The sequence below is a fragment of the Platichthys flesus genome, chromosome 19 (assembly GCF_949316205.1).
Source record: "Platichthys flesus chromosome 19, fPlaFle2.1, whole genome shotgun sequence".
Classification (NCBI taxonomy): domain Eukaryota; kingdom Metazoa; phylum Chordata; class Actinopteri; order Pleuronectiformes; family Pleuronectidae; genus Platichthys; species Platichthys flesus.
This window is the reverse complement of record NC_084963.1, coordinates 18246232-18258540: the sequence shown is the minus strand read 5'-3', so window position 1 is coordinate 18258540 and position 12309 is coordinate 18246232. Positions and strand designations below refer to the sequence as shown.

The window sequence follows — 12309 nt, the reverse complement described above, 5'->3', positions numbered from 1 at the left end:
GTATATATATTGAATGTGTCTGTTGGAAGTTAAAATTGGCTGGAGAACGCATCTGACTCTTCTAGGTTAGATTGAAGTTTGCCCATATCAGATGTGTGTGTGTGCAGTGACACACGCATTCATTTGACTTTACATTCAATTCCTATTAGGCTATGAAAATTAGCAACAGGTGTTGAAGAAAGGCGAAACAGACATTTTGAATTTACATAAATGAAACAAAAATCTGCAGAACTCATTGAGACGCTTTTTTCCAGTGCAGCGGAATAAACATCTTCGGACAGGTGAGGCTGACCTTGAGCAAGTGAAGCTTTCCTCCAGATGTTCGGGTGCAGATGAGGAAGTGCTTGGTAAACAGAAAGCACTGCCTCTCTCCCTCCTTCCTCAGCGAGAGGGAGCCCAGGCGCACTTTGCTGAGCATGCCCCGCTCATTGCTGGACGGCAACTGGATGAGAGAGCCTGGCCCCAGAGAGAGTGAGTTAAAAGAGATGGAGAATGGTAATAACAGATTTGGTGCCGTCAGTGAGAGAGAGATTGTTTCGTAGGTGAGGCGGCTCACCTTGTCTGACGAAGGTCTGGCTTGTGTCTAACAGGATGTCACAGCCCTCGACAATCATCCTCTCTATCGCCAGATTCTTCCTGATGTTCTCTGTGTCGCTCACTTCATCGTGCATCATCCTGAGAGCACAGCCAATCATCATCATCATCATCATCATCATAGTCAATATATCCCTTCATATCTATGGAAAGTGCACACACTTACTTTGACAGCTCCTCCAGTTTGGATTTGGCAAACTCCAGGCTCTTGCGCTCCACGTGCTCATGAGGTGTGTGTGCCAGCAGCTCATGGAGGGTGATGATGTAGCGTGGAATCTAATATGTCGAATCAAAACACATTATCATACACAGACGTGCAAAAAACATGTCTTTTCAACACTAGACTTTTATTAACATGACTCTTAAGTATGACACTAGTATATTTTCCATCGACCACTGTTACAATTACTAGGGTTCATTGAGATAAACATCAGGCGACTCCACTCAGGTGCTATTACACCACTGTAGAAGAAGTTTTGTCATAATGTTGTTAAGTCTTATTGAGAATGTGTGTCCTTTGCTCACTGAAGAAGCTTTTGTTGTTATACTAGCTCATGGAGGTCTACATTGACAATGTCTGAGGTAAACAGAGAGCACTACCTGGAACATGGGGTAAGTGAGGAACGTCTCCAGCATGCGGCCCTCGCAGGCAGCGTTGGACTCGTACTGTTTGAGCAGCTTGTCAAAGTCTCTGTTCTGCTTACAGTTGGCCAACACCTGCAGACTGTACTGGTGGTTACGCACAAACTCCTGGTAAATATTCAGCATGGGCAGCAGGATGTCAAACAGGTCGGCTGCGTGTGAAACAGAAAAGACAACACTCAAAAGGTTTTTACACTGATTTCCCTCCTTCCACAAGGCGTTTGGTCTCAGTTCATGTGTGACGTTTCATTTAACCCTTAGCCCGTGATGCACTTCTCTGCTTCTATTGACATTTAAGCAACAGGTGGGTCTGCTCCTGATGCTCTCGCTCCTCTCTTCTCTCCACCACAAGCACAATGCATGATGGTATATATCGCTGACTGAGTAGATGGTGTGAATTTCAGGAGGAAATTCAGGCAGGAGATCAATCTAAAATCGTTTTAGACTGATGTAACGCACAGGCAAATTGTAATTAATGGTCTAAAACACACCACCTATATAAAGAGACCTAACTTTAAGTTTCATGAAACTACTCACCCAAAACTAGCGTTGGCCAGTTGGCAATCCGAGCATTTAGACCTTGGTGGAAGATTTCATGCAGAAACATGATGGTCTCACTAGAGAAGGAGAAACAGTCTTCAATCACTCTGAGTATGATTCTGTTTCGCCTCAACCTGAAAGTTAAAATACTTGACTGGTAAACAAAATAAAAAGAAAATGGCTGCACCTGTTGAGAAAGATGGTGCTGACGTTGTCATGATTGATGGGAGGTTTCTTGGAGCTGGCAGCCATGCGGAGTGGCCTGAGGAAGCAGTTCACCAGGATGGACAGCTGGTGGACGTACTCGGTCTCTGCCTCCACCATGTTGAAGACAATCTGGTTCCTCTTCCTCATGCTCTCGGCGTGAGGGGAGCAGATGTAGTCCTGGACAATGATCTTCCACTTTCTCCGGCACAACCAGCCACGCATGAAACTTTGCACCTGCACAGCCACAGAACAACAAGGTGTCTCTCACTGTTCTTGATTCTCTACTTTAGAGAATGTGCGACTATCAACCTTACCTTTTTGATCTTTTTAATATCGGGGTCTTCCTCCTCTTGGTTGTTCTGGTAAGGCCGAATTCTTTCCTTGGTTTTGTTCAACACTACAATCTGGCACAACAGTCTCCATGTGAATTTACCGGCACAAGGGATAAAATATTCATGACAGCACTTTAGAGGTTCAAAACAACAAATATCTCATTGCATGATAAGGAAGTAATGGTGCCCTGCTGTGCTTTCATTTAAGAGAAACATGTGCTCTAAACTCAAGTGTTCTCCCATCATGCCAGATGCATTTGCATGCACTCTGTCTGAGAGTGCATCTAAGTGCATGTGCACATGCACATGTGCACGGCAGTAGGTGGATTTATGTACGCATGCGCACGCAGATGCGGATGCGGTCATGCATACCTCAGCTTTAAGCCTCTCTATCTCAGTGTCCTGGTCCTCCAGCTGAGTGCGAAGCTGATTGGCTGAGATCTTCTCAGTCTCCATGATCTGGACCAGGTGGATGTACTTCTGCATGAGAATCTCACGCTCAATGATGATGTCAGAGTAACTGAAGGTGACATGGGGAAATGGGAAAAAGAAAGGCACAGCGATTCAAGACATGTGGGTGAAGCATTCAGTATAATGTAACATGCTCGACTCATCTGAGAATATAGGGTAGTGCGTCTGGAGAGGAGTACAAAAAAAGCGTATGTGCACACAGGAACATGTCATCTTGCAAAAACAAGCCGGCGGTTTGAGGTGCATGATGTTTTCTACTGAATTTTAAGATAAAAATAGGAAACAGCCCCAGAGAGGAGAGTGGAGAGAAATGGAGGTCGAGTGGCGAGATCAAGTCTGTGTGATGTAATCAGTGTAGCAATACAGCACCAGTGTGACCTAAATGTGAACCGCTGCGAGCAGAACACGTCCATGTGTACACAAACACACAAACATACACATACACCGCAGATGTGTCAAAAGCACAAAAAGCAGAACGACTAGTTTGAGTCTCCGGCAAGTTACTTAACAACCAAACAAGTATAAATATGTGTGTATGTTTAACATGTAGGACACGAGAATGAAAGAAACAGCCCCGAAAACATGAAGCCACAGTCGCAGCTGTTGCCGGCGCAGAGGCCTAAAAAAACATTTTGTGTATGATTATTGATCATTAAAATTCTTGAACCTTGAATGTGAATGAACCTTGGAGTGTCTCCAAGTAGTCTGAGTAGTTTGAGATTCACTGGAGTAATCTCAATCTGCTTTAGAATCTTATGGTATTTTTAATATAAAGTCTGCAAAGCAAATATGGCTGACAAATGTAGCTCTGTGGAATACTGAGAAGTATAGCAGTGCTTGAGTGAAAGTACTGCACTGCCAGGCAAACAGAATCTACCTTGCCTGCTGGATGCACTCCACCCACTCATTGCAGTCCGACTCTTCCTCTGTCCGCAGCTCCAAAGGCTTCTGTCCATCGTGGCCGAAGATGACCAGGAAGTAGTGCTGCAGGAGATAAAGTACATTCCATATTGTACCAAAGAAAAGTCCTCAACTGTTGTCAGCAAAAAGCAAAAGCACTCAAAATGTCCATAACAGTTCTATTATTACATAACCGATGCATTAATATGTATTTGGATTTTTACTGTCGGAGTTGATAGAGCTGGAGCAGGTCTATACGCAGTTAATCTACAGTGATGCACACTTTATGTTGAGTAATTGACCCTATAATCTGTCTTTTATTTCCCCACATTTGTGATATTTTCATTACTTGTACACTCCTGATCAAAATCTTAAGACCAGTTAAAAAATTGCATGAATTTGCATTTTGCACTGTTGAATCTTAGGAAGATTCTAAGTAGTTTCAAAATGCAAAAAGAAGAAATGGGAACAAGAGACCAAAAGTTGTGAGCAGGCAATTTATTGAAAACAACAATTTAACTGAAGTAGGCTGTTCATCAGCTGATCGAAAGTTTAAGACCACAGCTAAAAAAAAACAAAAAACCTCCTAAAACAGAAATTAAAGTGTCAAAAACTGACTCAGTAATGAGTAGCTACACCATTATTGTTGATCACTTCAAAAATTTGTTTTGGCATGCTTGATGCAAGTGTTTCCAAAAGGCTAGTGCGAATGTTGCGCCAAGTGGTGAAGATGGCTTCACGAAGGGCATCCACTGTCTGGAACTGAAGTCCATTTTTGTAAACTTCCCTTGCCAACCATCCCCAAATGTTCTCAAGTGGATTAAGATCAGGGGAACACGCAGGATGGTCCAAAAGAGTGATGTTATTCTCCTGGAAAAAAGTCTTGGTCAGACGGGCATTGTGAATTGGAGCGTCGTCCTGCTGAAAAACCCAGTCGTTACCACACAGACGAGGGCCCTCAGTCATAAGGGATGCCCGCTGCAACATCTCCACATAGCCAGCTGCTGTTTGACACCCCTGCACAACTTGGAGCTCCATTGTTCCATTGAAGGAAAAAGCACCCCAGATCATGATGGCGCCCCCTCCACTTTGCCGCATTGAAAACATCTCAGGTGGCATCTCCTTGTCATGCCAGTAACGTTGGAAGCCATCAGGACCATTAAGGTTACATTTTTTCTCGTCAGAGAATACAACTTTCTTCCACCTTTGAATGTCCCATGTTTGGTGCTCCCTTGCAAAGTCTAAACGGGCAATTTAGTGGCGTTGAAGGAGACGTGGGCTTTGAAGCGTTTCTTGTTTTTGAAGCCCTTCCTTCGCAGATGCTGTCTGATGGTTACTGGGCTGCAGTCAGCACCAGTAATGGCCTTAATTTGGGACGAGGATCGTCCCGTGTCTTGATGGACAGCCATTCGGATCCTCTGGCTCAGCGCCAGTGAGATTTTTTTGGTCTACCACTTGATTTTTTTGTTCCATAACCTTGAGGATCTTTTAAGAAATGCAAAATGACTGTCTTACTGCGTCCAACCTCAGCAGCGATGGCACGTTGTGAGAGGCCTTGTTTATGCAGTTCAACAATCCTACCACGTTCAAAGACGGTGAGCTTCTTTGCCTTTGCCATCAAGAGATCTTCACAGTGTGATTACTTGACATGAAATGACATGGAATCAACATTTTTGCACAGATTTGGCTTTAAAGGCTGTGGTCTTAAACTTTTGATCAGCTGATGAACAGCCTATTTGAGTTAAATTGTTGTTTTCGATAAATTGCCTGCTCACAACTTTTGGTCTCTTGTTCCCATTTCTTCTTTTTGCATTTTGAAGCTCTACTTAGACCTTCCTAAGATCCAACAGTGCAAAATGCAAATTCATGAAATTTTTTAACTGGTCTTAAGATTTTGATCAGGAGTGTATATTTATGATTTACATAAACTGAACACATGCTCTGAGGTCAACCCTGACTTTGAAAAAAGTATTATTCAGACAAATAACTGGTTCAGTTTGACATAACTAGTTGTTAAAGAAAAATTATTAGCTTAAGAGCACAGGTGATGACTGAGAGAGTATGCTGACAGATAATTTTGAAATGATATCAATGCAAAAGTTTGGGACAACCCAAAACACAGTTGGTGACTATTCATGAATCAATACAACATGAAGCAGCGGAAACACACACCACTTCATATAGAATGTTATTAATCAGTTGTACATTTTTAATGCACTTTACATCTCAGACACTCAGTAAAGCCACATCTGTCGCTTTCATCTCATCAACATCATCAACATTAACCCCAAACTCCTCTTGATGCGACAATGCACAATGCAGATTACCTGAAATAATGCAGCCACGGCCAGAGTGTCCCATGGGTGGGAATGTTTATTTAAAGGGGACATATTATGAAAAATCCACTTTTGTAGTGCTTCTACACATTAATTTGGTTATCTGGCATGTCTACCGTCCCAAAAAAACAACTCCCGCGATTTTTTGTGGTTCCTCTATGCCAGAAACTATACGCTAGAGTGCGTCGAATGGGAATACGACCAGAATTGACGTCACAGCGGGTTAAGTTACGAGCCACAGCATCCTCCTCAGCTCGAGGTGGCGGGTGTTAGCTGGGAAGCTAGCCCTAGTGGGGACGCTAACCAGCCGGTGAGCGGGGTGAGAGGCGGAGAGGCGGAGATCTGGCCGAGAAGCAGAGCCTACGGTCGGGGTAAGTCACGAGCCAAAGCCCCCTCCTCAGCTCGGGCTCGATGGATCATTATCGATCTGTGACTAGTTTGCTATTAGTTTGTGTTTTTACATTACATTACATGTCATTTAGCTGACGCTTTTGTCCAAAGCGACATACATTTTTAGAACACTCAGCATTCATGAGGGGCCATTTTTTAGGGATTCAGTATCTTGCCAAGGACACTTAGGCATGCAGATGGGAAAGAGTGGGATTCGAACTGGCGACCTTCTTGTTGCAGAACACCCGCTCTATCCCCTAGGCCACGCTCTCCCAAAGTTTAATAGAAAACAATGCACTCGCAGGCTAACCCGAGTCGTTGCTTCTGTGTGTGTCGCCCAGGTTGAAACAGCAGGTATAACTTAAAACAGCTGTTTGTGGAGCTTTGTTGGAAAATAGCACCGGAACGTGTTCCAGGACCCCCCCCCCAATGAAAAAACATTTCATCTTAATGAAATGTTTTTTACAGACATTTCATTAAGACCCCAAGGAGCCATATCCACTTTGGTAAAATTGGCATAATATGTTAGCCTGGATGCCAGACAAACTTAGCCCCGCCCACAACATTTGAGGTATGGAAGTTCGGTCTGGAGTCGCTCCGTTGGGGAGAAATTATGCCCGGTTCGAAATCATCCGGACCAATCAGTTTGTCAGGGCGGGCTTTATACGATGATGGACAGATGATCAACGGTAACGTAATCAACCACGTCATCAAAGTGCCCTTGGGTTGAATTCATTTTCAACAAACATGCCTGCCGCTGGAGAGCTGAGATGTGTAGATGCTGCCATTGAGTCTGTTTTAGAAGACATCGACAGCGCATTCATTTTAAAAGAGGAACACAGAACGTGGAGGCGACGCCAAAGCACCGCGCTAATCCCTATTGCGCCGGCGCTTGGCTGTTCACACCGGACACTGAAGCGACGCTGAACCGCCAGGCAGCGCTAATAATATCACCCGTTGATCCAGTAGATTAAAAGCATATACTTACTTGTTGCTCCAACATTAAGCAACAGCGTCCCAACATGTGTCCTCCTTGGTGTTGTCTTTATACAACATGTTCCAAGGATCATACAACTTACTGTACTTCTCCACTTCAATTATTAATTTAATGTCATCCATGTTGAAGAACTTCTCCGCTGTTTGCTCCGTTAAATGTCGGGTGTCGAGGGTAAATTACGTATTCTCCACTCAAGCCTATGTGGAGAATACGTAGCCCCCTCTCTCTCTCTTTTTATCTGTATCCCTGCTTGTGTGGCTGTAGTGGATGGGCAGAGGGGGACATTTAATAATGTCATTGGTCATATTAAAACTCCAGGACAACAGAAGGGGACTTCAAAGTATGGGATGCATATTTGATCATTTATATCACATAAAATATGTCATCAATATAGTTTAAAATCGTGTGTTCCTGGTGCGATACACTCGAGTCAAGCGCAAAAAATAGACTCGACGCCAGAACGATCCCTGCACGGCGCGAGGCAGCCTTGGTGCAGCGTTTCAGCCTCCGGTGTGACCCGCACAAAGTTTTAACATGGGAGTGGATGGGAGCCAGCTGTTATTTAAGGCTTGGCACTGCGCTGAAGGGTCGCTTCGGCATCGCTTCAGCGTCCGGTGTGAACCCGGCGTTAGTAAATAACTCACAATGCTTTGCTTAACATACGTCACATACTACGTTGCTCTGATTGGATGTAGGTCTATCCAATTGAGCGAAGAGGAATTTTATTTCCTGGTCAGTTGAAACACGCCCCATAATCACAGCCCAATGGAGCGGTCTCAGACTCACATTCTGACTAGAATTGTGATCTGACAACGTCAGGCTAATAATACGTCCCCTTTAAAAACTTTACTGACAATTCAAACAGTACAGGCCTTGTTTGTACTGAGCCTCTTCAACAGACTTAACACACCACTGAAATTAAAACAGTCTGCAGACATTGCAGCAGTGTAAATGATGATGCAATCATCTACTGTTGAATGTATTTACCTAAGGAAACTGTAACTACATAGTCAGAAGTGTTTAACTCAACAAAGAAATTTGTAACTTAGGCCTCTAAATGCGACCACTGATCAATGAACCTTTCCACAGAGCACCAGCAAGGATCTGTGTGAGGATGTGAGTATATTTCACATCATGTCATATGTATGTTGTACGTAGATGTGTGGTAATAGTTAAATATGCGTAAGATGTGATTTTTTACAAACTTTGTGGAGGTACTTAGGGGAAACATTTATAAGATTCCAAGACTTCCATTTTCTATAACTGCTTATCCCTGTTTGGGGTTACTTGGATATTTTAATCAGCGCATACATAATTTAGAAAGTACATGTGTGTTTATGTAAACCTGAACATGCAGACTTTGGATTTCCATGGGTTTATGCATGAACACATTCCAAAGGCGGTGGCAAAACACAATGTTTCATGTAATTGTGTTTTCAAGCGATTTCAGGAGAACCGTGTATTGTTTATTTCATAAAACATTAACTATGACTGCTCCATGACATACAATTTAACATTCCATATTATACATAGTGTTTGGAGGCTACTGGTATTTCAATATGATAAATATAAGTTATTTATGTTGTTTATGTGTGACACCATTACCCTTTAGGAAATGTTTTATGACACTGTACCATTAAGCCACATATTTGATATAATTTAGAGCTGATCTAATGCTAATGGAAATAAGGTGTAACAGATATTGAAAATATAACAAAAACGTAAAGCAAACATATTTTATCTGTTCATATATGTCTTCATATATATATCTGAGACAGGAAGAACAACGTTGTTGTCTTTAATTAATTTTGCCTGGACTAGAAAATAAAAAATAAATAAAATGAAGTTTCTGGTCAGGAGACAGAGTCTAATAATGAATCATCTAATATGTGCTCTGAGCTACAGTGACTCACTATCAGAAAGTGAAAAGATCATCCAATAGTTTAGACCTATTCCATTTTGATTTTGATGATTTTATGACTCCATTTTCGCAACCACTGTGAAGCACTTTGTAATGTGGATTTTATTATCATCATTGCTATAGACATTTAAGCCAGTAAAAAACAGTAAAAAAAAACATGAGCGTTGCTTTCCACGTGTGGAGACAAAACTTGGTGAATAAAGAAACATGGTTTGATGCTGGACGTCAGCCAGATCCTTACTGATAGATCATTATGTAAACAGCTGTTAATGTTAACATTAGCTGGGAAGCCAAAACCTACATGTAGCAGCTTTAAATAGAAATGAAACAGTGTATATAATGTACTAGAGCTGCAATGACTGGTCTATTAATTGATCAACAATAAAATAACTATTTTGAAATTTAAAAAGTGATACATTTTCCATTAAAGCTTCTAGATATGAAGATTTTATGACTTTCTGTGTCATATATGATAGTTAAGTGAATATATTTGTGTTTGAACAAAGAAAACTACATCTGTAGTCAACACCTTGGACATAGATGGAGAAAATCAATCAGTGCATATTAAAGATAATAATCAAATAATAATAACTAAAGTTGCAGCATTAATCTCACACATTTGACATCTTGTCTACTTATCTAAATAAATCTAATTATGAATTAAGAGAGTAAGTAATGATATAACAATGCTAGAAACATATTTGTAAAAAACAGAGCAGACCCAGTCCACTGCAGACTGACAAGTACGGAGGATAAACATTGATACTGAAAGGGGTGTGTGTGTGTGTGTGTGTGGGGGGGGGGGGGGGGGGGGGGGCAGATGACACATATACTTTGTAAATATGCCTCTTTTTAAAAGTTGCCAGAGATTTTGCACAGGAGTCACAGTGACATCAGGACCTTGCTGCATATGTTTTTTTCAATGATACTCTAACATCTGACGACTCACTTTCCTGTCACACTGCCACATGGAGACATCTAGGCCTGTATAGTAATGATGTAACGATAAGCGGGTAAGAGAGACTTCCTAGCGTGTGCCAGCTATGGACCAGAGAGAAGCTTAAGGGCTTGTTTGTGCATATGCATGTGTGTGTTTTTGTGTGTGTGTGTGTTTGTGCGGTGGGGGGAAGGGAGGGAGGGTTTACATAACCATCAAGGCTTGTACAGCTCCTTGCATTGCTAATGCGGCTTCCCCAGCCACAGGCCTGATTTAAGCTAGAGGATAACATAACAATGAGAGGGAGACAGACAGAGGGAGCTTTAAGCCTTGCCCTGGCCTGCACAAGTCATCGCTATGTCCAGTCTCACAAATCAGTTCATTTGTCTGGCGTGCACAGACCAGCTCTCACTGCGGAAGACTCAGCATTACACGAAATGTGATGCTGAGTATAATCAGGACGACGCTACTGTGTTTGAATTACACGCTTCACCTCCTCTTCACGTAAAGAGAGCACAGAGGACAAGATCTGATGTCCTGGGATGGAACTCTCTCAGACAACATGGACTGCTCAGTTGTACGACTGATAAAATATGCAACAAATATATGTTTAACCAAACTGAAGGTATATTTTTCTTGTTTTTTTTTTACCTCTTAAGCTGGCACTAATTTTTCTCCAAATTTAAATTGTCATTTAGTTTCCATCTCTCTGTTTTTTATGTGCCTTTTCAATGTGGGTTTTAAACTCAGAGGTAAGGCTAAATATCCAAAAACTTTTTGTGTTTGGCTGAAATCAGGAAATATATGAATTTTGTTTTAATTTGCTCCGTTATTTTGCAACAAATATAGTAGTATTGTAGTTAATATGTTAATTTGAGTCATGTTTTCGTCGTAATGTTTTCTGTAGTTCTGTAACTTCACCTGCTGCAAATTATTCTGTTGATAATCTAAGGGGAAGAAAATCTGAAGATTGTTGATTATTGTAGATTATTTGAATGGTTATATTTTATTTTTAACTATTATGTTTTGTCCTTTTTTACACTTATGGCTACATATGCTGTTTGTAATTGTTTTTGACTTATCGAAATCATCATTTGGTCCCAACACCTACAACAACTCCCTTCAGGACACAACTTAGACAAAAGTAAAACTGATGAGTTGTACACAAAGAGAAAGACGGATTCATTCCAGTATACAAGGTGGGCTAGAAATAGCACAGGTACCAGCAGTGTGTATTAGTTTGTGTGTGTGAAGTGCAGTTGTGTTGACTTGGTATTCACACAGTGACTGCAGGCAAAAGGACCAGCAAGGATGCTATTCTTAGTCCAGTGCAGAAGCTTCCCGGAGCACAGCCACATGTTAGATACAAACTCACAAACACAAACACAGTCACATGTTCACAGTCAATAAAAGATTCCTGCCTCGACCTGCACACATTCTTCCTCTGGTTTTACATGCGTTAAATGCAACACAACTCTTTATCATATCTCTAACGTGAGAGCAAAACAGACACGTGTTCATTGGACCACATATACAGTAACTGAAAAACTGTCCACATTTGTTTCTGCTTTGTATTATCAATCTTAAATCTGATAACAACCACCACCACAGACTTCCTCATCTTCATCACTGACTGTTTCTACTGTTTCTACATTAACTAACACTTTCAAATGTCTCCCTTTACTTCACATCTCTGTGTTTCTACCAAGTGCAACTTGCTGAATGTGTCACAGGACATAAACCACTTCAACTAATCAAGCATCATCACTATGGAAACACATCTGTCAGGTGGTGTATGGGTAAACCCTAACCCAGCTGAGATTCATTTATTTTGAATCAACACCAATCTGATGAGTGTGTGTAAATTGAAATTTGCATGAACAAATAATATAGTGAGGAATTGACATTTTAGCTGATTCCACAGATTCTCTCTTCTCTCACAGCAGTACCCAAGGTCTGGTTATAGACAATTGCTCACGTTACTCTGTTAGCGTTTGTATATTGTTCCACGTCTGCTTGATGCATCAAGTCTACATTAAAAT

General features: G+C 41.6%; 1 protein-coding gene across 2 annotated transcripts in view; it reads right to left on the bottom strand.

Moving 5' to 3' along the window:
* The window catches only part of rasgrf2a (Ras protein-specific guanine nucleotide-releasing factor 2a), a 38382-nt gene that overhangs the window by 13013 nt on the left and 13060 nt on the right, over positions 1–12309 (bottom strand). For both annotated transcript variants that reach the window (XM_062413461.1, XM_062413462.1), the window contains exons 2-10: positions 3664–3770; positions 2688–2835; positions 2298–2387; positions 1964–2217; positions 1774–1853; positions 1195–1388; positions 761–870; positions 557–675; positions 293–456 (exon numbers count right to left, since the gene is read on the bottom strand). In XM_062413461.1, coding sequence (XP_062269445.1) covers positions 293–456; positions 557–675; positions 761–870; positions 1195–1388; positions 1774–1853; positions 1964–2217; positions 2298–2387; positions 2688–2835; positions 3664–3770 — 1266 coding nt within the window. The remainder of the gene's footprint in view (positions 1–292; positions 457–556; positions 676–760; positions 871–1194; positions 1389–1773; positions 1854–1963; positions 2218–2297; positions 2388–2687; positions 2836–3663; positions 3771–12309) is intronic.